Source organism: Corvus kubaryi, unplaced genomic scaffold, assembly GCF_017639235.1.
Source record: "Corvus kubaryi isolate FWS band 111438036 unplaced genomic scaffold, C.kubaryi_AGA036_p1.0 37395, whole genome shotgun sequence".
Lineage (NCBI taxonomy): Eukaryota > Metazoa > Chordata > Aves > Passeriformes > Corvidae > Corvus > Corvus kubaryi.
This window is the reverse complement of record NW_024581134.1, coordinates 1,360,273-1,385,430: the sequence shown is the minus strand read 5'-3', so window position 1 is coordinate 1,385,430 and position 25,158 is coordinate 1,360,273. Positions and strand designations below refer to the sequence as shown.

Sequence of the window (25,158 nt, the reverse complement as noted above, 5' to 3'; positions counted from 1 at the left end):
ATGCTCCATTAACAGCTCTTGTCTTGAGAAGTGAGAGAACTCACTGTGAAAAGTGTTAGCCAAGCCACTGGAAGGTTTGCTTCCGTGTTAGGTGCTGTCACCTTTTTTGATTCTAAGTACTACAGAAAACACAGTGTCAGGCACATCACCAAACCCAGAGTCTGACAGTTGTAAACCATGCAAATTCCATGTACCACAAAAGGCCACATAAAGTCCATGTACCGCGTCCTCCATGCTGAGTTACAAATATGCTGATTTACAAACGTGATCAATGTTGCATTGATTACAGATCAGTCCTTTATTAGAACTGGATTAATTCATAAATAGATGATGAACTGTAGTTCTTAAGCTGTAAGGTAATAATGTCTCTGTTACCAAAGCTTCAAGCTGAACCAGATAATTTGCATTATATGTGTGTATACATAAAACATTGAAATATATGTGTATGTGTAAATACTTGTGTATATAGAGGGATTGACTTTAAAGCAGCACATTCTTAAAACCTCCTTAATTTATAAAATTACAACATTTATTTATTTTTATAATTAATTTAAAGAAAGAGAACTTACAAGATATTCATTTTGCTTGCATGCTCTGTAAGTTTTTAATTTGAAAGATAAGAAAATGGCAAAACTTCTGTAATGTGGATGTGGCTGATACCATATATGTGCTAAAGAAGCGTAGATGTGTGTACTCTCACTCACTGGTAGGACCTCATCAGACCTACACACAATTAGAAATACTGTTGATTAAATATTAACCGGTGTAAAAGTTTGAATTATCTCTTTTGACTGCATGCAAGACTGAAGCAGCTAAATGCCAGTAGATTGGGTACTGTATTATTTATTATTATTTATCTATACAGTCTTGCTGTTATATGCTTTCTATGTTGTGCTCAGAGAATTCATGTACTAAGATGTTTTGCTGGATTTAGTTCTTATGGAGTTCCTGATCATATTAGTGTCAGCTTTTGTGATGTCTTTTAAGAACATAATATATGTATTTTGTTTAGGTTTATTCCAGGGCAAATGAAAAAGAACCCTGCTGTTGGTGGTTGGCTAAAGTGAGAATGATAAAGGGTGAGGTAGGAGTATGCATATATACATATATATATTTTATATTTACTCACACTTTTTTCTTTCTTTTCTGTTTATATGTTGATGTGCACTGTGGTTTGAACTAATCTCTCTTCATTTTTTAAGAGTTTCTTGATTAGGACAGTTGCAATTACCATTAACCTCAGCCTGAGAAGTCAAATTTGACTTGTACAGTTAACAAAAGTAACTTTTCCTTAATAGTGTAATGCTCACTCATGTCATAAAATATGTGGCTTGGATGATTTTATTATTTTTATATCAGTTCTACGTAATAGAATATGCAGCCTGTGATGCTACATACAACGAAATTGTCACAATTGAGCGTTTGAGATCTGTGAACCCCAATAAACCCGCAACAAAAGATACTTTTCATAAAATCAAACTGGCAGTTCCTGAAGATTTAAGGCAAATGTAAGTACAAGCGTTTCTTTATAACTTGTTTCAGAATGTGGGTAATTTCTTAAGCCTGAGACAAGACGAATAAAAATGCTTTTTACTGCTCTAAATTAACCCTCTGAAATATAAGAATGTAAAAAATACAAATACTGATATGGTCATACTTCAAAAATAGAAAAGATGATTTTTAAATTGCAGTTTAGTCCTGGAGGAGGAAGCACTTTCTGCAAAATTTTAAGGCTTGTGTGTGGTACAGATTAAGATTTTTAGTCTTACAGCTGTTCAGTGATGTGCACAGGTTAATCTGAATCCATTCTTGGTCAGCTTATTATTTGATGATAGCTCTGGGAATAGTTGAACAATAATGAAACCTCCCAGAGTCTGATACAAAGCCAGCTAGTTTTCTCCTAGACCATGGGTGTGTTCTCATATAGATATGGCTCTAAAAGTCAGATTAATACTTACTCCCCTGGTTTACCTTCAGGTGACTTTATACTTTTCTTCAGATGCATGTCATTGACTCAGTCTGCAATGAGTTATAAATTCAGGTTAGGCTAAAACTTTCTGAAGTTAGTGTTACAGTATACACAAGTTCGGTTGGTGGTGAGTGGACAAAGGAAACCTAGAGAAGCCAAGCACAGCATGAGATGAGCTTAACGTTCTTAGAATGCTGCAGGGGTTACAATGAAATCACACATTTTACTGGTTCATGATGTGTTTGAAATCTTGAACTTGCTGATTATAGCTTTTTAATGTAGTTTTGTTTAACTTGTCATTTCACAGTTACACATACAGAAAATTTCTGAAATATTTCTAATCCTACTCTTGTGAAAACAAATGAAAGAAAAATTAGTAAAATAAATGATAACAGAATAAAATAACACCTGCCTTGAAAGGGACAGCCTGGAAGTCTTTATTTACATTCTTTGTACTTAGGAATTATTCTTTTTGGCTGTTAACCTTAAATGCAGTGGTTACTATTTTTAACTATATAACATTTTTATTCCTAGGTGTGCCAAAGAATCTGCACATAAGGACTTCAAAAAGGCAGTTGGAGCTTTTTCTGTAACATATGATTCTGAAAACCACCAGCTTATTATTTTAGTAAGTACAAATGTCTTACAGTATCGTTGGCAGTGGTTTGTTTCAAGGGTCCATGTGTAAACCACTGTTCTCTTTCTAAATAATTCAGTCAATCAACGATGTAACCACAAAGCGGGCGAACATGCTGATTGATATGCACTTTCGGAGTCTTCGCACCAAGTTATCCCTGATACTGAGAAATGAAGAAGCCAGCAAACAGCTGGAGGTATGTTGGTTATTTTCCCTGAAGTAATTTGAGTAAAACAGATAATAAAAAAATCCCTCGTGAGTTTCTTAGCTGGTAGGACTTGCATTGGGGTGAAAGTAATGATGTACCGATAATAGTCTAGGTGGTAAAAAAGGCAGATGGAAGTGTCATCCAACAAAGATGTTTACACTTATAGGGCCTATTCTTTCAAAGGCTCATTTTTACCAGCAGGATTTCGTGGAGGATTAAATAAAAATATGTAGACACACATAGACGTGTATTTCTTTCATATTTTGAAGCATAAAATAATTAGCCATCATTGCACAAATAATGTCACATATTTGGTAGCTTTAAAAATAGGTGCAAGTGAATATGTCATGATACTGATGGGACTAGAACTGGAGCTAGCAAAAGAATACAGCAAAAATGAGATGGAAGGGGTGAAGCTGATGTTGGTAGAATGTATGAAGGGCTAGGTTTGTCTATAGATAAAATGTTAGGAAATAATCTTACAGCAGATACAGCTTCTGATATTCCTGTGACTGGTGAGTGGGCGTTGACTGGCAAGAAGCTTGAGTCATACTTGTCCATGGGTAAAAGGAAAAAAAAAAGAAAAGAAAAAGAGTAGGCTAGGAAATAAGGGGTTCTTTATACATCAGAATTAACATTTCTTCATGGTTTTTCTCCAATCTACAAACTAGAAAAAATAGCAACATTTCTGAAAACTTCTTAGATTCACTGTCAAGAACCAGAGGTACCACTTATATTACTGTAATTCAGTTTGACACTGGTGTATACCAGCAGTGTTTCTGCAGAGCGGGGTTTCATTCCCCCCCCATGCCAACAGTTACCTGTATTTGAAGTGGGATGTCATGTAGTAGTTCAGGCCTCTTGTATCCAGTGGGTATGCTCACTGCTACAAGAAGTTCTCACTTCCATTGTTCTCTCTTTAGTATCTTGATTTCTGTGTTTCAGAGCTGAAATCCAAGTTTGTTTGGGTTTTGATTTTTCTCAAGATGAAGGATGGACCAATTTTTCCTCCTTGGTGTTCCTTACTGAGCACCCCACTGTAGCTCTTCAGTAATCATTCCTCGTTATCTTCCTCCAGAACTGACAATTGTGTGGGCAGTTTACCTCTTGAAGTGCAAAGTATTATTTTGGAGGTGGGAAGAACAACAGCCGCTTTAGAGCTAATTCTCTTTACATGCCTCCACAAATGCATGCACCAACAACTGTTGTCATTGCTTCCTTTCCCAGACTAATCTTGGATTCTTCTTGACATTGTAACACTGAGGCTTTTTGCTGCTGTGAAGGTCTCAAACTTCATTTGGTTCTCACTAGAAAACCGTTGTTAAACTTCAGTTTCTGCCTAAGCAGTACTTAAATAAAGCTTGTGAGATAAATATATACAGTTAAAATTTGTGTCACAAAAGTTGACTGGTATTTTGGCATTTGTGTTTCTTGTTGTTAGAGTAAATATAAAATTGGTTTCATCCAAAGTTGAAAGGAAAAGCTTCAGATAATAAAAATCATATTCATGAATTCTGTTGAGACTCTGACATACCAACAAGACTGCGCATGTCCATCTGCAGAAAAAATATTTAGTGAACACTTTGGGCTTTACTGCATTATTAATAACAGTTGACTGTTTCCGTCAAATAAACCTTTCTATGTGTCTCATACTCACTGAACTTTAAAAGTCTACCACTTCTTTTCTTCCAGCAGTTTTACCTATTCTGTTTTCTGAGTCATTATCATTAGACCAGCTTCTTTTGTTCTCTGGAGCTTTTTTCATCCTATTTGTTGTACCTCCTTTTCTGCATATTAGCTTCTTGACTTGCATGGCTCCACTTCTCAAATGTGGCTTTTAGAACATCAAGTAAAATAACCGATTATTTTTTGTTTACGTTCTTTGCCAGTGGGTGTGACTTAGATGTTTTGAGTGTCTTTCACATACTAAAAAGCCTGAATTTACAAGTGTTTTGCATTCTGGTTTATATTTTACTGTATCTAGAATTCAGTTCTGGCTGCTGTGTAGGTTTTAATACATTACTTGCATAGATGTTTCTTATTAATGTATTGAAGGGAAGTAGAATACAGAATTTCCAATGTTTAAATAGAACACACTTTGTAATAATTTGCAGAAAAGCTAATGATGTTTTAGTGCAAGAAGTAAAACTGTGGTTTGAGGTACTCGATGTAGCTTCATCTTTTCCACAAATCGATAGTTAACACCTGATCATTGCCTTGGTCATCCTGTTCTCTTATTTGGCTGTTTATAAAATATGTCAACTAGTAAATCAGCATTTGGATTATCTGTTAGAATGTAGAAATGTGAACAGTTAAAAATAAGTTTTGCTTTGCAAGTTGTCTTGTAATGTAGCTACTGAAGTGCTTGACAGAGTATCGGAAGTATTTCATAACACGTGGATACTTCACATCACTATCTACTGTAACCATTTCTTTGAAACAGTGATTTAGCACAGGATATTTATCAACAGCTTTAAGCAGGAGCAGGTCAGAAAGCAGTACCAGTTTAGCTGGGACAGTATAGGGCTTGTTGTGGGCATTTCCTTGATGTTTTCTCAACATCGGTAGGGTCTCATTTTGCTGACATTAAACTGCTAATTTAAAGTGTGTCTGTGTATGTCCTGACAGTAGTTACAGATTGCAATGCAGAAACAGGGGTAGGATTATATATCTTAGCTTTTATCTTGTTTCTTCCTTGCAAAGCACTTTCCTTAATAGATTATCACAGTTGGAAATTCTCTATCTTCCTGCAATGCGTTAAACTATTGTTCCTTTCTTGTGTTCTGTTATGCTCACTCTTGTCAGTGCTCAGTATGACCCTTCTGTCATGGTAGATGTGTGATTCCTGGATGTAATTCTGAACATATTTGTTCTCTGAATTAAAGCAGATTTTGTGTTGTCATGCATAGGCACGGATTCTTCATTTTATTTAAGTGCAGTAGATATCCACAGTTGCTCTGTTTTATATAAAATTTTGTGTCAATGGCTGAGTTATTACTGTTTCTCCCACCTGTTGAAATTGGTGCCCTTTTTTTCTCAGAGATCATAAGGTTTGCCTTAATAATCACCACAGTTCCTATTTTACTACCTTACGAGTATGTCTTACCTAGTAATACTGATAGCTGTAGCTATTAAAAGGTAATTCAAAATAGAGGTGTCAACACAGCTAGAGGCCAGCCTTATGTTAGTATTTAAAAGACTTCTGAAGGAGACTCTTCAGTGTTTTTGAAGCTAAAAAAAGTGCATTAAAAGGATTGATTAAATAAAAAGTAGGCTGAGCACCTGATTGAAAAATAGGCTTGAAAGTTATGTTGATTTCTCTTTCCAGTGTACTGACAATCAAAGTGAGCTGACATTAGATTTTTCTTCAGAGTTCTAGGCAACTTGCATCCCGGTTCCATGAACAGTTTGTTGTACGTGAAGACCTAATGGGTTTGGCCATTGGCACTCATGGTGCTAATATTCAACAAGCCAGAAAAGTCCCTGGAGTAACTGCCATTGATCTTGATGAAGATACTTGTACATTCCATATTTATGGAGAGGTGAGTTCCCTCCTTTATTGTTTCAGAAAATACCTGAAAGAAACAAGCAAACAAAAACCTTGGGGGAAATGAATCTTGTATCTTGTGCATCTTTCTATTGTAGGATCAAGATGCGGTGAAAAAGGCAAGAAGTTACCTTGAATTTGCTGAAGACGTCATTCAGGTCCCAAGGAATTTAGTAGGTATGTCCGTTTTGGAGGCTACCTCTGTGATAGTAAGGAAAAATGCCTTCTGAGAACTGCCCTAAACTAGAAGCAATGTGCTGATGTTGAAGTACAAGGCAGAATAGTGTATGGATTAAACCAGAGAATTACTTCCCCCAAACATGTCCAGACATTAGTTCAGCTATACAGCAGATGAATCTGCAGTCTCATATTTTCCTAGTATATTTTAAATAATTTCTTTGACTTATATTTGTCTTTTTTCCCCCCCTGTCCTTTTAAGGTATGTTTAGAAGCAGCACTGTGGGATGAACTAGGAGTTAGGTATCAGTGATGAAGGAAATAGCTCAAAGAAAATCTAAAATAGTTCCATTGCCAAACACCGAAAAAAGTGCTTAAGAGCACATGCAGCCTTGTGTATGTGAAGAAAACTTTTAATGAGCTTTTGATGCTACAAAGCAAAATAAAAATACGTGATTTCATTCAGTAGAAAAGAGCAGAGAAAATACTTTATGGTATAACATAGCCCTAACAGCAAATGCTTTAATAGGTTGTCAAGTAGTGTATGAAAGCTGGTGTTGAAGCAGTGTGAAATTCTGCAGTGGGACAAGTACTAAGAAAAGTGGCAGCTCAGCTCTGGAATTGATTAAAAGCAGTAGTTTTCCCTTCCCTTCTCCCTCCTGGTTCTACTGGTGATAAGTGAAAATGATAAGCTGCCATTGTTATTTTAATTTGAGGTCTTAAAGTCTGTTTCTCTTTAGAACTTAGCAATTATATTTTTTTGGCAGGTTTTCATTTCTGCTCTTAATTCTTGACCTGGATCCTTTAGAATATAACTTTGGCTGAACCCTATGTTATGTCTGAAATAAGCTATGTTTAATAATTTGGCTTTTAAAATTCCTAATAATTTGCTTTAAAAATGCAGGCTTCTATATGTATATGTACTGATTTTTTTTAATCTATGAAAACAACTGGTTTTTTCTATTTAATTATATTTTTTAAAAATTCAAACTGAACAAAAAAACCCCAAAGACACCCACCCAAGATGTTTCATATTTTTTAAAGACTGTATGGAAATTTTTATTTTAAAATATTTGTGTGTGCTGCTAAATCCTAACAAAAACTTTGATTGGAGTAACTGATGTAAGTTGTGGAGGTTTTGGGGGTTTTGTTTGATTTACTTGACTTTTTTAAATCAATACCAAGGCTTTTTTACATTTATTAGGTAAGCTAACAGGTAAGCTGCTGTTCCATTTGCCAGTAATAGAGTATGAAATAAAGTACTCAGAAGTAGTTTTTGATACTCAGAACAGCCTTTGTCATTGAGGAGGAACTTACTGGCCATAATTTGTCGTGTTTTCTGCGAATATTCATGCTAGAAAAGTTGAAACACAGAAATGAAAATTTATTTAGCTGTGAATGATAGAACCAATGGAGTCTGTTGTGACTAAAAGTGGCATTTAATTTGTTCTTCATGGATTAGTTTTATCAAACAAACATTAGCTGTTATGCATGTGGGGTTTTTTACCTTTGTTTTAATGATGTGACTATGAAAAAAGATCATGTTTTAAGTTTTCCAGCAGTTTGTTAAATGAAAATACTTTGTTTTGTTACATGCAGGAAACATCTTTGACATCACTCTTTTAAGCTTTTCTTGAATGCTGTGTTTGAAGGACATGGCTCTACCTCATCACATCCCAAGCAGCTTAGTTTTCCTGCCAGTTTGCAGGCAGCATGTTGTTTTGCTGAGATTGGAGAGACCTAAATTTTCATTTCCCTTGTCTCACACTAGTGTGTCTGCTTCAGAAGATACATGTCTGCATTACTGGCACTGGAGTATAATTTCTTTCCATTTTTATCTTTGACTTTTTAGTGAATTATAAACTACCAGTAAAAATGTCTAAAAAACTCAGTTTTAGAGAATTTTACATCTGCCTGAAATAGTATCTTTGTTAGTATTTGATCAACTAAAATTTTGTAAATGAACTAAGTTTTGGTTACCCAAGAAGTAGTTAAAGCAAATGTTAGGGCGCTATAAAAGGATTTTTTTGGGTTTTGGTTGGATGTTTTAAATGCAAACAGCAATGTTTGTAATTCACTGAAGTTATTTTAAACCTACCAAAGCAGAGCCAAATAAGAATTCAAGGTACTGAATATTTCTGTTACCAGTGTGTGGTAAGTTAACACCACAAGCTTTGTGGGCATTTTAGTTTGTGGCTTGTTAACTAAATCTTTGTTGTAGAGGATTAAGGCATTTTGGACAAGTTCTTGCACTGGTCCTTAAATAGTCTTGTCTAATTAGAGTATAGCAATGCTCTCAGGTTTGGGGGAAAATCATAAAGGTGGAATGTTCTGTATGTTCTTTCTGCAGGAAAAGTAATAGGAAAAAATGGAAAACTGATTCAGGAAATAGTGGACAAATCCGGCGTTGTAAGAGTGAGAATTGAGGCTGAAAATGATAAAAATATTCCACAAGAAGAGGTATGTTTTCAGTTATGATAATTTTTCTTTATGTTAATTGGTTATATTCTACCGAGTGATAAAATAAATTCTTCCTTGTATCTTTGTAGTGGTGAGATAAAGTGTTAATTAATGTGCGTTTCCTGATGGATTCTGTCTTTTCCTATTAATGCTGAGGGGCATTTTTATATAAATTTGACTTACCTGTTTTAGAAAATGCTTTGTGAAATTTATTGGTGGTGCACCTTCTTAGAGATTTCATGTTGTTCCTGTTGGAAGCAATGACATTTCCCAGCATGTGCTAGGCTATAAATCCATAGATATGAAACTTGCTGGTTTCATTCATTGATTGGCTTTGAGTTTGATTTTTTAAATTTTTACCAGGTTTAATTTTTCATTAGCAATTTCTTATGTTGAAATGAAAAACCGGTGCTTTATGTTAAATCTCTCTTTTTAAAAAATATTACCTAGGTTCACAATAGCCTGTAAATTGTAATCTAAAGAAAAAACAAGCATGAACATTGTGAAACTCCAGATTTGCACAGGAAGGCTGTCAGCCTTGTAAAGGGACTGAACGAAGTCTCAAGCACAGTAATTTGAGGCACCTGTGTGGGGCTGCATTGAGGGGCAAGGTTGCAGGTACAGAAAAAGACATGAAGCATGAAGGTTTTAACAACATCTCAGTGCAAAAAAACTCCCTGCAGTTTCAGACATGAAATGTGCTTAAAGAAAATTGAACTGCCTTTGATTTACCTCAAAATCCAAATATGTACCAGTTAAGAACCTTTGCTACTTCGGATAAGATAAGAAATATGGTTTCTGGAAGCCTTATGTTTATGCTTGAGTAGTAATTTCCTCTTCTGTTTTTCACTGTAAGACTTACTGAAAACCCACAATCCAATTTCTATCTTTCTGTAAAGAGTGGCTAAGCAATTAAGTAAGGGCTTTTTACTATTTTACTAGTTTTACATCTGTCTGAAAAGCTAAAATGGTCAATATTTAGACTTAAAGGTCTTGGTGGTCTATTGCATTTCATTTCTAATGCTAAATTCCTGCAGCACAAAACGGAATTAGTTTAATAAGCGAGAGGGTGCTGCTATTGCTGCAGGCTGGAGAATCGCAGAAGGGTAAAAGAGCCGGTACTCATGGCTGCAGGGAGTATGTCTGGATTTCTTTTTTTTTTTTAATTCTGACTTGAAAAAGCTGATTTGCTTACATTTTTCTGTCCAAAATGCAGCTTTTAAGGATTATCTTGAAAGATCTTTTTTACCTGTCGAGCTCTGCAGTCGTACTTCTGTTTTACCTGTTAATGACATTTCTAATACTAGCATTGCTTGCACTGCTTCATGTGTTAGTTGTGTCATACCAGGTGCAATAGAGAAACCTGAGATCAGACTTTAACAGGTAAGAGTTAGTACTTGTAAATTGAATGCAGCTTTATTTCAGCTATGAAACGCAAATAATCTTCTCATGTGTCAATTTGGATAATGCAGCCCTTTTTCGTGTACAGTAGTTCAGTTAAATTTTAATACAGCATTTGGTTGTTTTTATTTGACTGAGACGTTAGAATACTGCCCATTAGTTTCAAGTGCAGTTTTATACATCCCATAATTTTATAGCAGGAGATCTTCAGGCTTTTCATATTTTTAAAATGAGATAGGTACTGTTTGTTACAGTAATATGTATTATTTTTATCTCTGATTTTATTTATGCACGTATGGTGTGCTCAGAATTCCCCACTGCAGCCAAGTTGAACATAGGTACTTTTGCTTTGAAGACAAAAATAAGATTCAATAAATAAGCACTTTGGTGCTTTTGTATGGCTGACATAGTTACTGGCTCATATTCTTAATAGCTGGCATTCTATACCTTGAATCCACTGCCAAAAGCAACAGCAAGCCGTTTCCTTAAATGCCCTTTAAATCATTTGTCTTGTCATCGTTTAATAATTGATACCGTGAGCCAGTTAATGCCAGTTTAGTAGAAATTTCACTGCTCTTTATCAGGTTGTATAAAATATTTATGAAACTTAAAATACCCCAGATAATAAAACATTTCAGTCAACAATGCCTGTGGCTAAAGAATTTCTAATGCTCAATGAAAGTTAGTGTTAATGTTGAGGTTCCTTAGGACTAGAGTGTATATATTATTTTTCCTGGTTACTTAATGTAGATGTGTAAGGTTCTTGTATGTAAAAGAAAGGGAGGGGGGAAGAAAAAAAAAGCCAAAACAAGACTTTAAAAGCGGAGACAAATTAGAGACTGGCCATTCTTGGGGAACCTTGGCATACTATGCTTTTATTTTTTAAGACATTTGTATCTCAAATCATTTCACTTGTGCAGCAAACCTTCCTTTGGAATGCAGTTTTGTAAAGGGTGTGTGTACAGTTAAAATTAAAGGCTTCTTTGGAGGTAATGATGAGATAGCAAAACAATATTTGAGATAATCCAGTAGGTGTGGCAGGCTCTGGGCTGCAGTGGCATGGGCTTCAGCAGCTGAGAGTTGGAGATGCTCAGGTTAACTTCTGCAGTCCACAGTGAAGCTTCTCCTGCCAGGGTGAGGCTGCAGCTGCTGGAACAGTCCACTCCTTGGGCCTGTGTGGGCTGCACTCACACCTCTGAAACGCTGCATGGACCTGTCTAATTGTCAGAAGTTTTGGTGTGGAAATTGTCCTTGTATGATTTCCTTTGCTTTCCACACTCTGTGAGGCCCTTTTAGATAGATTTTTTTTTTTTTTTCACCTGCTTTGGCTCCCTAAGTTAATCCTTAGGTGTTTTTCTCCATGTCCTAATTTCAGACTTTAGAATTTCCAGATTTATATTTTCCTCATATTTGTTGAATTGCTTAACATGCTTGAAGGGTAGAAGAACTGTACGTTAGAAATCATCGCCTGAAGTACTAACTCTGTCTTGAATATTTTTTGGCTTTGTCTTTACAACTGTAGAGGTTGTCAAGAAGGATCAGGTTTTGTTTTATGACACAATGTTAATTTGATTTACTTTTTTAAAAGATCAAAGATAGACCAAAAGCAGCTGGTGTTAGAGAATGGTTGCGATCAGCAAAGGTGGTATTATTTTGAAGGGAGAAAACATAAAGTGTTCTAAATTGACTCTTCTTCACTTGTTCAGAAAAATAAATGTTGGCTTTGTGATGCAAATGATCTAAATCTGCTTATTGAAAAAAGGTCTTTGCATAAAGGGAATTAGACTATGTGATGTAGTCAATATCAGAATTTAAATATACTGTTGTCTCACTTTTTAATTTATGCTTATGCACGGTGTAAGAATTGTTTTCAAGTTTTACAGTAATAAGTTCAGTTCTCTTCAGAATTCAATGCCTAATCAATAACCAAGGACTATTCTTTCTGTGTTTTAGGGCATGGTACCATTTGTGTTCGTAGGAACCAAGGATAGCATCACTAATGCAACTGTTCTTCTGGATTATCATCTTAATTATTTAAAGGTGAGGATAATGATGCTGCTTTACCACTGATTTTATTCTATTAATACTTAAGATGGTAACGGTATGATGATAATCTGTTCAGGCCCTGAGGCTGTTGAAAAATTGGTATTATAACAGGTTTTCTGTCTAAAAATGGAATATTTTTAATAAAATAATAATTTGTCTGAAGGATGGTATGACAAACAACTTTTTTCAGAATGCAAATTACAAAAGAGTAAGAAAATTTTAAAAAATTCATCCCAAAATGTGCTGCTAACTTTACATACGAGGGAGTTGTCAGTCCTTTATGCAGCTGCAAAGTAAACAGCCTTCCATGCACAATATTGTATAGAGTGAGCATTTTTTTAAATGCAAAAACACTAGACTACTTTTTCTGTAATGAATTGACATTTCATACCTTAGTATGTTTGTAGGCAACTCAGCTTTATATGTTGTGTTTGCCTCTTTGCTCCGTAACTTCCCCAGTAGTCTGTGATGCATGGTGATGCATGTGGATGTCTATAGGGAGCAAAAAATATCCCACATTTTTGCTTATAGTTACTTTTGCCCTGTGGTGGTTGTGGCCAGGTGCCCAATCTTTGATGGCAGGGCCAGATCTAACAGTAGGGACAGCTTTGAGTTCATTCAATTAAATAAAGTCTTGCATCTCTTTTGAAGCCTTCAGACCATTCATGATTTGATACATATCCAGTCAGTGCAGTAGCTATCAGTGAATCTTTAGAATGCTGAAATTTCTATACATTGTTAAACTTCTCAGTACAGGTAATCATAGAAGTTAGGAGAAGAAACAACTTGTTTTCTGACCTACTCAGTCAATTCACCTTTTAATCCTGCTTTTGTCACTCCTCTGGAGCAGAGGTACAGCAGCTCTGCAGCTGTCACAAGGTAGAGGCAGAGAAGGACCAGGTGAAAACTAGCACTAAAAATCAAGTTCCTTTCTTGCATGCTTACTATGATTTGAGAAGATATTTCTGGTTTAAACTTCTTTGCCTGCCTAAAATGGGTACTTGCATGTGAGTCAGTACTTAAATGAGTACTGACAAGGTAGTTGAAGGTGTTGAATAGCCCAGCAATTTTATTTCAGATTGATCAGTTCATCGTTAACTGTGGTCACTTTGTCTTAGTGCTCTCCAGCCTTCCAGAACAGGAGGTCACGAACAAGTGTTCATCAGTCTATGGGATAACTACTCAATAGATTCTTATCTTGGAGGTTTTATCTTGGCCTTCTCATCCCAGTAAACATAAACACACAAAATGTTACCTTTGTGGCCTGTTGGATTATTACTCAGAATAATGTCCTTCACTGCACTGAGAAGAAGTGGGATGGACTTGTTCCTCTAAGATGTTCATGTTTTTATGCCTCCAGGCAAAGATTATTAAGGAAGTGTTTTGTAAAAGATACATAGTAGTGCATCAGCATCAAATGTACTATGTCAGCTCAGAGTCATGAATTTCTCTATAAAGCAAAGAAAGCAGAGTTGGCTGGAGTGACTGTAGTGAATTTTCAGGATCTTGAGAGAAAAGACTAATACCAGGATTCACAGTCCCAGACTTTGGCCTGCTCAGGAGTCTGCTTGGAAGAATCCCATAGAATACGTTCCTGTAAGAAAAAACAGGTTTGCAAGAGCTGCCTCTTAAAACATCACCTTCTCCAAGCTCAAGAATAGTCCATCTTGATATGCAGGTGGTCACACAAAAGTAACAGGAGGCCTTCAGGGATCAACAAGGAGCCTGTGGCTAAACTAATATAGAAAAAAAAAGAGGGTACAAGGAGCAAAGTAAGGACAGGTGACTCAGGAGGAGTATAAAGACACAATTTGAGTGTGCAGGGATGAGTTTGGGAAAGCTGAAGTCCATCTGGAGTTGAATATGACAAGGGATGTGAAGGGAAACAGGCAGGGCTTCTACAGGTATATTGGCAGCAAAAGGAATACCAAAGAAAATGCAGGCCTGCTGCTGGATGGAGGATGGAACCTGCTCACAAACGAGAAGGATGAGGTACTGAATGTCATCCTCGGTTTTGGTTTCTTTATTTATAAGATTTGTCCTAACGAACACCAGCTCCCTGGTACCAATAGGAGAGTGTGGGGGAACAAAGACTTAGTCTTTCTAAAGGAAGATTGAGTTTGGGAACATCTTAAGGGGGAGAGAAGGGATATACACCAAGTTAATGGGACCTGATGGAATGCATCCCTGAGTGCTACAGCATCTTACCAAAGTCCTAGCTTATCTAGGTGACCTGCAGAGGACCCCAGTATCACAGTGAAACTTCCATCAATAGTTTTCTCCCCAATTAAAAAAAAAAAAAAGAAAAGGTGATTGCCGCTCTGATGTGAGCTAGATAACATCTGAAATGGCAAAGGTAGTCCATGAATATGAGTTACTGTATCTCTTTTACCTAGTTGTGTATGGTGAGGGTGCTGTGTGCTGGTGCCTCTATGCCTGAGTTACAAGACTTTGCTCTATGCTTTTATGCTTCCTCCCATCCCTCATACTGTTCATTTTCATTATGTAGAGTATAACAGCTGAGTGCCTTTTTACGAAACAATTCTGTTACATCAGAATTGCTTAATAAATTTGGTATTCGTTATGTGCAGCAGTGTAAGGAGCTTGTGTTCCCATCTGAGTGCTTTTTCTTGATAAATGTTTGAAACAAACCTCAACTTGTCAACTGTGCCACAGGGAGAATTGTATTAGTAGCACACAGATTAGAACATTTGAAAGTCTTTCTGTTAAACAAGTTATTCTCAAAGCTGAATTGCTGTTTGAGTATTAAATAGATCATCAGTTGCAATACTTCAATGTATTTTCTTTCTGAGACCCACATGTCTGCATGTGCAGATGGTTAAATAGTGGTTGTACATGACTTGCTGGGCTTGTGTTTGCACAGGAAGTGGACCAGCTGCGTTTGGAAAGATTGCAAATTGATGAGCAACTGCGACAGATTGGAGCCACTTCCAGGCCCCCCCCAAACCGCACGGACAAGGACAAAGGGTACATGACCGACGATGGGCCGGGCCTCGGCCGTGGCAGCCGGCCCTACAGAAACCGCGGGCACAGCCGGCGTGGGCCAGGCTATGCTTCAGGTAGGTACCTGCAAGGACACTTGGAGTTCTCACAGTGGCCTAGTGGTCTCGTGATTTCTTGAAAAAGACTGGACTTAGAGCTGTTAAAAATGCAGTCAGTATTGAGTATTAATATTTGAAGATTATATTGAGCTTTATGGTGTAGAAAATACTCCAAAGTGTAGTGCTTTCCTGTAATCTACACTTTGTTCCACGCAGTTCCTTCTTACAGCATGCTTCTCTCTTCTACATTACGGAGCATATCTAGTTATTCCCTGACGACCTTAGGGCAAGGATTGTTACTCTATCTGTATTTCAAACAATTCCTATCAATGAAGTCTCCGTTTTCATTTAAGTCTGTGTGAGTCCATCCTAATACAAATATTTGTAGGTGAAAATACTGTGTAGCTCAATTTACAGAAAAGCTATTTTCATCATATTAAATCGAACTTTTATGTTTTTACTAGAAGACCATAGTCACCAAAATAGCGTGTTCCTCTTTGAAACCTTGGATAATTCATTAATGAATAGTTTTCTAGATTGTGCTACTTCAGAGCAATCTATTACTTATATAATATAGATACATATATGTATATGTGTACACTATATGTAATATATAAATATATATATATTATCCATAATGTAGGTCAGCTGGTGTTTGTCCTGACTGAAAGGCCTGTAGTGTGAGCTTTATAAGAAGATCTTAGCTTACATTCTGCATCATACAAAATTAATGTTTTTGTTATGTCTACTATTTTTAGAAGATGTGAATTCACTTTCCTAATAGTATGGGTTGTGGGGGGAAACATGGGGAAAGAACCCGCTTTTGTCAATAAAGGTGGTCTGTTAATTCGAAAAATTGTACTGGCCATTTATTTGATTTGATACATTTTTAGCATTTTGACTTTGTTCTCTGCTTTTGTAGTCTGTTACAGGCTGTTTCATGTTGGAATTTTTTTCTTTTCGTAGATGAGTTGCAGTGATGAGAGGAGACAGGACAGGTTATATTCAGAACTTTCAGTTTTAGAAATATGAAGGAGTCTAGTCTATTACATTTGTATTTTAATAGACTTTTATTACATCTTATAGTACGCTCAATAATCTGTTGATGTACTGATAACACCAATTTTAAGCATGTGGCACACTTAATTATTTAGCCTTAAACACACAACTTTTATTAGTCTGTCTTGAATTTTGAAGTAATATATATTATGCACCTTTCTGTATTATGTATGTTATAGAGGTTGGGAGGCAGAAAAATCACGGAACTGTTTATTAACAAAAAAAGAAGAAAAATTTTAAATATATACATTTTGCATTATACTCTAGTAATTTCATGCTAAGCTACACTGGCGTGTTTGGATTTTTTTCATCCTCTTGATAGGAACTAATTCTGAAGCATCAAATGCTTCTGAAACAGAGTCTGATCACAGAGACGAGCTGAGCGATTGGTCGGCGGCCCCGGCAGAGGAGGAGCGGGACAATTACCTGCGCAGGGGGGACGGGCGGAGGCGCGGCGGCGGCGCCAGAGGCCAAGGCGGGAGGGGGCGCGGAGGATTCAAAGGTAAATGGAGGCTCCTTTTGGAAACAGGTGTGGGTGTGGGAATCCTAAAGCAGACCCACTTGTGCTCCTTTTCTCATCTGCTCCAACCTCCCCACCTGCTGGCCTCTCCTGACTTCTCTTCATTTTGTCAGTCTTTTAAATGGAGAATTTTGTTTCAGATGTGTTAATGTTGAGCAGAGGGGAATAATGCTTTTTGACCTGCTTTATTTTGGGGGAGTTTCCTCTATCACTTGTTTTCTTAAAATGCTTCTTGACTCAAGATTGTGATCTGTGCCATCATCACACATGGACATCAAGGAATCAAATTCTAGTTTGTCTGTAAATACAGAAAAATCTTTTAAAATCTGTATTCCTCATTCAGCTGTCCATATTTACATCTTCTTGTATTTGATTTTCATGGAACAGGATAATATTGCAATTTATGTGTTTAGTGAAAAGGACCAGGCAAAAGTAAGATGGGAGAACTTTAAAAAGTTAAATATATATATATATATTTCAAACATATGGTGTTTCATTATATTTATTTAAATACTTCCATCTACTGCTCTGCTTTTTTCTTGAAATGTTTCTTTTTCAAAGTATAGGTGCTGCTTAGTAAGATTTTCTTGTAAAAAGGTAATGTGTAATTTAGGAAGCTTATAGGGCATTAAAAATGTAAAGATATTAAACAGTACTGATTGTGTACTTCTCTTCTTTGGTTAATCATTTTGAGAAGTGTTTTTTCTTCAGTCAGCAGTCAGTCTTTTTTAAACTGTGGTGGTTTTAAACTCTGAGGTTTTGTCTACATTACCACCTGAGAACTTTTTCTTTAGTGATTCTTGGCCCATAGTTTTAAGAACTGTTGTTATATGTTAGTAATATTTGTTCATGAGATAGAAAATTATGGAGTAATTCCCTACTGTACTTGTGTAAAATTTAAGTGGAAGAAGATCATGTCTTTGTTGAACAGCTTAGTTGATGAATTCTTCTTCCAGGCAATGATGAACAGTCGCGAACAGATAACCGTCAGCGTAACTCAAGAGAGGCAAAAGGGAGAACAGCAGACGGATCTCTTGAGGTAACTTTTCTCATATGGGAAGTCTATACTGTTAAAATTGCTTTAGTATCATATAATAACGTAGTATATTCAAGGTTGCAAGTGACACAGTAGCCTTTTAATTCCATATTCTTTAACTCCCTCATCACATCTACAACAGTTGTGTTACAAAATGACACAGGTGCTCAGGACTCTAAATATATCAAGCTGTGTAAAGATGCAATTTTCTAATGCTGTTTAGCTCTTTCTGGTGAAAAACTGGTTACAAGTCCCAAGAATTTACTAACCAGCTTGGTTTCACTCTTTGTTCTTACTAGTGTTTTGGTTTTAGCTTCTATTTCTTGCTGTGTTGTGTATTGTTGTCTATCTTCTATGTACCTGAGGGAAAAAAATCCTTAACGCTATATAAAGAGTGTGTTGTAGCCAGAATCCTCAGAGTAAGAAAGATTAAACTTCAGAAACTACCTTCACTACTAAATGAAACGTGCAGTTGAAGGCTGTTCAGTCTAGAAAGTAAGTTGTTCAGTCTAGAAAGTAAGTTAAAAGTGCACATCAAGAAACCTTTCAAGTAACAGATTTGAAATATCTTGTAACCTTAAATATTTTTAAGCTTTATAAAAAGATATTTCTACTTTTTTTTTCAAATGTTTTGTTTCATAAGGTTATCAGTCTGATACTTTATGTATCTATGTTAAGTTTCCCCACATGGAAACTGTTTTTGCTTCAAATGATAACTTGCAAACGTTCTACCATCTCTTACCACATAGGATGAGTTATGTTGGGAGGAAGAAGCAATGAGCAGCTGCAAGCTGCTGCCTCTGTGTGGTGGTACCAGGAGTTGTGGTTGCAGTGGGATGTAGAGATGACTCTTGGCTTGCTTTTTAGGAAGCCTGGTTAAGAAAGGGACAAAATGGAACAAGTGGCCAGGTGCTTAGTTTTTCAAGTGGGAGTGCTGAACTTAAAGGTGTAGAAATTGAATATGCATCTGCCGTGTAAACAATTAACACGGCAGAACAAAAAATAAATTATGGTCATGTGAGTCTTATAATTAATTAGTAATTAACTTGCAAAGTTTGAAGTAGGCAGTGAGGAATTGTGGTGCTGAAAAAAAGACTGTAAGGCACTTAAGTCTTGGGGGATTTTATCTGTTGCTCCAAGATTTGGATGCAATGACATGTTATAAGAAAATAAGCATTTGCATGTTGTTGAAATTTGGCTGATCAAGTTGTAAAAATCTTGTTACATATCAAGGAATAAGCACTCACCCCCTTTACAAGCATAAAATTTGCTTACAACATGCTTTCTTGAAGTTTTTTATGATCACTTAAAAAGGCTGTAGAAGTCTTTTTGGGTATATTAAATGGATCTTTTTTTCCAGATTCAAAAAAGGACTGAGTAGATTTTTTTGAGATTCAGAAAAGCTGCCAGGAAATAACACTATGTCTTTTGGGGCCTTTTTGCATACAAAAGTAGGAAGTCAAATTACTAGAAGTTGAAATGCTGTTTCAAAGATCCATCTGATATTAATTCAACTCTTTCGTGCACAAACACACTGGAAGTTTTTCTCTTAGCTTCCAAGGTAAGATGGAGAGAGGATTTTTTGGGTCACAAGTTTGTGGCATTTTTGAACAGAAAGAAATTTACACCCTCCATTGGAGCTGGATACATTTAACAAAGCCATGAGGGGCTGGCCAAGGTAGCGAACTCCCAGGTGTGGAGGAAAGGAGGAGAATGCTTTATATAACTCTGAATTGTTCCAGATCAGAATTGACTGCAATAATGAAAGGAGTGTCCACACTAAAACCTTACAGAATACCTCGAGCGAAGGCAGCCGGCTGCGCGCAGGCAAGGAGCGGAACCCGAAGAAGGAGAAGACGGACAGCGCCGACGCTCAACAGCCGCTGGTGAACGGAGTCCCCTAAACTGCATAACTCTGAAGTCATATTTCCTATACTGTTTCAGTAATTCCTATTCCATGTTAGAGAAACTTGTTAGGCCAAAGACAAATAGTAGGCAAGATGGCGCAGGGCATGAAATGAACATATGTTCTCTGTTAGCCTTTTTTAACATCAACAGTATGCAGTTGTTTTCAGAATAAGAAGTTATTCAAATATTTGCATAAAAATACCTGAACTTCCGAAAATCGCTTCCAAGTACATATTGCAGTTCAAACGATGAAAGATTCTTTTTTGTTTGTTTTAAAAATACTGAGCTGTGCATTGGTAAACTTTCTGTTCCGTTGTACCATTTTAACACATCGGGTCAAATTCACTGCTCAATTTCAATTTTCAGAATAAATAGTGTTTGCAGTAATCAAATTGGCTTCTGTTTTCAATCTAACTTACCAGTTCTTCATGAAATGCTATGTCGTTTTATGTCCTGTGTCAGTTCACATTCTGGTCCACCTTTTTCAATATTTTGGTGGACCCTGAAATCTGTGTGATGTAACAATTGTCATTTTCATTAGCAAAAAAGTTGTATGATCTGTGCCTTTTTTATATCTTGGCAGGTAGGAATATTATATTTGGATGCAGAAATCAGGGAAGATGAGTTGGTAACACTAAATGTAAAATATATGTAGCAATCCTTGTCAGACGTTAGTACTTTATAGACAAGTGCATGCTTTCCATAATTTTTTCCTTACATAAACATTCAGTTAGGCAGTTATAAGAATAGGAAATTTATTTTGCACTGAAGATTTGGCAAATAGTGTTATTGAAAAAGGGGTGTAATTTTTTTCTTTGTAGGCAGTACAAAAGCTTTTTTTTTAAAAAAAAAAAATTTAAAAAAAAACTTTCCATTGTGGAAAACTAAAAAACTCATTGTTACTGAGGGAACAAGTGTAACATGTTCACAAGCTAGTAATGTGTGCCTGCTGTTTGGCCAGATGACCAGCCTAAAGCATTGATGGTTTTCATCCTCCCAAAATTTTTGAATTGCTTATTTTAATTTGGGGGCTATTTCAGGAGAGGTAGGAAGAAAGTCACCACATGTCATGCTCTGGCAAGTACAGATACAGTAGTCAAAACTATTGAAGGTTAAAACAAAAGTTCTTCATATTTTGAGCTGCAAGGTCCTAATTACCAGCCAATATGAAGGTGTCACAGAATTTGATCCAAAGTACAGCTGTACACCAGGGAAGGGTGGGAAGTGGTGGGATGAGCTGTGCTTTCTTTCATTTCTAATCACACATTAAACTTACTGGGCACAACTGCATAAAGACCTTCATTTTTGTCCATTTTTATTCAGATTACTCCAGAAGGAGAGCCACTGTTTATGTACAGAATTGTACAAACTTGACCTTGCCTCTGATGTATTTTGTGAGTTTTGTTTCTTTGCTTTCTTCATTCTTTTTTTTTCCTTGCATACAGGTGAGCATACTAAAACTGGCAACGAACTGCACAGGATTTAACAAATATAAAAATGTCTTAAAAAGTATTGCCAAACATTAATGTTGATTTCTAGTTATTTATTTTGGGAATGTATAGTATTTGAAAACAGAAATTGGTACCTTGCACACATCATCTGTAAGCTGTTTGGTTTAAAATACTGTAGATAATTAACCAAGGTAGACTGACCTTGTAATGTAACTGCTCTTGGGCAATATTCTCTGTACATATTAGCTACAACAGATTGGATTTTATGTTGACATTTGTTTGGTTATAGTGCAATATATTTTGTATGCAAGCAGTTTCAATAAAGTTTGATCTTCCTCTGCTAACTGATGTTGATGCAATCTTTATGAATGATTGCTTTAAAAAATCTCAGCTGACAGAAAGTAGAAAGTATTTCTTTGTTTAGACTTTAACTGTAGCCATTGTTTATTTACACATTTTAGAAAAGTCTCAAATATTACCAGTTTTCAAAAACACGGCACATAATGCTCAAGAAGACACAGTCTCCTCATGGAATGGTACAGTACCTGTTGAGTGGTCACACTTCATGCACTCATTCCTCACAATCAGTGCTTGAGTTCACTGAGGTGCTAACCCAGGTAAATGTGAAATCACTAAACCAGTCTGACTAATTGGCCACATTCCATTTCCAAGTGGGTTTGGGGGTTATGACCTTTTGCAGTATTTGTGTACTTAACATATATCCCTTTCAGTTCGTATTCCAGTGGTTTAAATGTTACTGAGTTTCAGCAAATTAAACTGTGAATCTAAATGTACACTTTTATTTTGAAAAGTCATGTTGTTACAAAACTTGAAAGTGCAACAAATGTCTGATGCTTGAGTTCAGGTCCGTCCTAATGGTAACTATTATAAAGTATGGTCTAATGAATTAAAATTATTTTTAAAATAAAGTTCTTTGAAAGAGTGAGAGGTATTTGTGAATCATGCCAAAGTCTAAATTCAGTAGGGTTAAGCTCAAAGCCTTTGAATTAACAAATACAGAGTTTGTTTTTCTATTGTTCACTGAATGCATTTTTGTTAATGATGGTGGGGAGTTATGATTTTCAGAGTTGTTATTAAAACTTCATCAAGGAAAAAATCACTTTATTCAGCTTTTTTGAAGCAGATAAAAATCTCTTTATGAGCACTCATGAGTTCAAGAAGGTACTAGGTTTAGTTTCTCGAATACAGAAGTTATTTGAATCAGTTACCAATGAGCTTGTTCAGCCATTTTTTGTCTCTGATATCAAATATTGTGTGCCGTGCTTTATTTCCCCAGTCCAGGAAGGACACTGAGTGCTGTGAGTATGGTACTGAGTGTAGACCCTGCTTCTTCCTACAAGCACTTACTGTAAAAGGCAGCTTATTTTCCTGAACTGCAGTATGTTTCCCTGCAAAACCCTTCGGTTTTGAATATTAAAAGAGAAAAGCTTCCAGTGAGTATTCTTCAGTCACTTCAGGAACCCTGCTGCATAGTTCTCCTAAGTTCTCTGCTGCTTTGCAAGAGAACGCGAGTCTCAAATATTTTTATCCTGTGTATTTTTAAAGGTTTTGTGTATTTTTCAGAAGCAGCAAGACTTGCAGTGGAATACCTGTGTTAAGGGGAGGGGGAGATGTGTTGCTTATTCTGGTGGCTGCTTAAAATTATTTTTTAAAAAGCAACAAAGCTGAGCTTGTTGTTTCCACAGTAGTGTGGCCTGAGCCTGCTCGTCGTTCACTTGAACTTAACAAAGATGCTAGTCAAAGAGACTTTTCCAGGCATACTCAAACCCATAAAAATTGGGGTGACTAGGACATTTACGCTGTTAAGGTATTAAGGCAGTTCAATATATGTTAGGAAAAGTGAGGTTAGACCTCCTGAGCTTAGTGTTCTGAATAGATTCCAGTTTGTTCACAAGGTTTTTCCTTGCCAGAGGTTCATTAGACTTAAACGCAATGTGGGTTTCACATCATATTTTTATACTGTGATTTGCAGAAACAGCTCTTTACTCTTCTGAGTCTTTGACAGAGGACTGTGATCTTTTGCCTGCATCAGGGGATGAATCTGGTTTTCTACAAATAATTTTTTTAAAATGCATCGCACATCTGTCACTTGTGCTTTCACAGTTACAAAGGTCATTCATCTCAACCAGTTTGATAGAGAAATAATTGCTGTTAAACCCGGATGAGTCAGTTGCCATAATTACTCTTTTTTTTACATTGTTTAAAAATTGCTTTACAATAGACTTTAAAGCGGTAATTTTTGTGTGCTTTGAGTACTGTATGGAATTGGATAATAAGAAAGAGCAACAATCATAGGTAATTTTGTGTATCTACTGAAAATTCAGTAGGAGAAGATGTTTTCTTACGGTTTTGCACTGAATTTAAGAAACTGGTTTCCAATAAAAGCAGTTAATTTAAAGCAAAAAATGATCACATGTATGTAGTCTATAAATGCTAAGAACTGGACTGTTGCAGAAATGGTATAGCAAACATTTGGGGTGGTTTGGGATTTGGATGTGCTTTTTTGCCTGATGGATTCAGGCCAAGCCTCAGGCCTAGACTACAGCTACAGCAAGGGGAGTCAACAATCCTAAATGCAGTAAAATCACTAAGTTCTCTATTTAAAATGGGGGGGGGGGGGGGGGGCAATTTTCTGTGACTTAGCAGTCTGAAAAGTCCCACGTCAGAAATGCATCACACTGTCTGGAGTGTTCCATGGGATAAATCAGCATGGAAAATCTCACTCTCATGTAGGTGATGCTTCAGAAAAGGAAGGCTTGTGGATCAGACATTTCCAAGTATCTCCTCATTGGTACTGCTGCGAGTGACTGAGTCTAGTCTGGGTGTAGAATGAAACAATGAAACTGAGGATACTGTGTATTACTGCTTATTTTAGCAAGCTAATGCTGCATACAAATGAGGTTAAAGAGAGCCACCTTTTAAACTCATGCAATTAACTGAAATGAGGGGAAAAAAACATGCATGTGAATATTAGTTTTTTCAGGCTCACTTGTCAGTTCAGATGGCTGTTCTAGCAAACTGCAACTGCTTTAGGCAGCCCATCCATTTGGAGAACTGCTGATTTGATGGCATCTGCACTTTAGGCTTCTGTATATTTTAAAAACACTGCTCCCAGTCTATTCAGAGCCTTTCCTTAATAAACGGAATGGAAGTGGTAGAATTCTAGAAGGTCTGGGTTGGAAAGGACCTTAAAGATCATCTAGTTCCAACCTCTGCCTTGGGCAGGGACATCTTATAGACCAAGTTGCCCAGAGCTCTATCCAACCTGGCCTGGAATGCTTCCAGGCACAGGGCATCTACAGCTTCTCTGGGCAACCTTCATTGTAAAAAACTTCATCTTTATATCTAGTCTAAACTGAAAGTCTCTTTAGTTTGAAACTGTTACCCTTTGTCCTTCTGCATAGGCCCTGCTAAAAAGTCTTCCCTATCTTTCTCGTGTAGCCCCTTCAGGTACTGGAAGGGGCCTTAATGTGTCCCCAGAGCCTTCTCGAGGCTGAACAACCCCAGGTCTCACAGCTTCTTCACAGCAGAGCTGTTCCAGGCCTCTGGTCACCTTCATGGCCCTCTGGACAAGCTTGAAAAGGTTCATGTCCATCATATGAGGGAACTTACGGTTTAACTCCAGCCAGCAACACCACATAGCTGCTCACTCACTC

At 36.6% G+C, this 25,158-nt stretch overlaps 1 protein-coding gene across 8 annotated transcripts in view; it reads left to right on the top strand.

Moving 5' to 3' along the window:
* The window catches only part of FMR1 (FMRP translational regulator 1), a 31,211-nt gene extending 9,386 nt beyond the window's left edge, over positions 1 to 21,825 (top strand). For 4 of the 8 annotated variants that reach the window (XM_042039891.1, XM_042039887.1, XM_042039884.1 and 1 more), the window contains 12 exons: positions 1,013 to 1,084; positions 1,360 to 1,508; positions 2,504 to 2,597; positions 2,686 to 2,802; positions 6,186 to 6,356; positions 6,460 to 6,538; positions 8,889 to 8,998; positions 12,353 to 12,439; positions 15,330 to 15,525; positions 16,889 to 17,068; positions 18,043 to 18,125; positions 19,865 to 21,825. In XM_042039891.1, coding sequence (XP_041895825.1) covers positions 1,070 to 1,084; positions 1,360 to 1,508; positions 2,504 to 2,597; positions 2,686 to 2,802; positions 6,186 to 6,356; positions 6,460 to 6,538; positions 8,889 to 8,998; positions 12,353 to 12,439; positions 15,330 to 15,525; positions 16,889 to 17,068; positions 18,043 to 18,125; positions 19,865 to 20,026 — 1,443 coding nt within the window. In that variant the 5' untranslated portion in view covers positions 1,013 to 1,069 and the 3' untranslated portion in view covers positions 20,027 to 21,825. The remainder of the gene's footprint in view (positions 1 to 1,012; positions 1,085 to 1,359; positions 1,509 to 2,503; positions 2,598 to 2,685; positions 2,803 to 6,185; positions 6,357 to 6,459; positions 6,539 to 8,888; positions 8,999 to 12,352; positions 12,440 to 15,329; positions 15,526 to 16,888; positions 17,069 to 18,042; positions 18,126 to 19,864) is intronic. The other 4 variants (XM_042039889.1, XM_042039886.1, XM_042039885.1 and 1 more) reach the window with 3 other exon arrangements.
* The last annotated feature ends 3,333 nt before the right edge of the window (positions 21,826 to 25,158 follow it).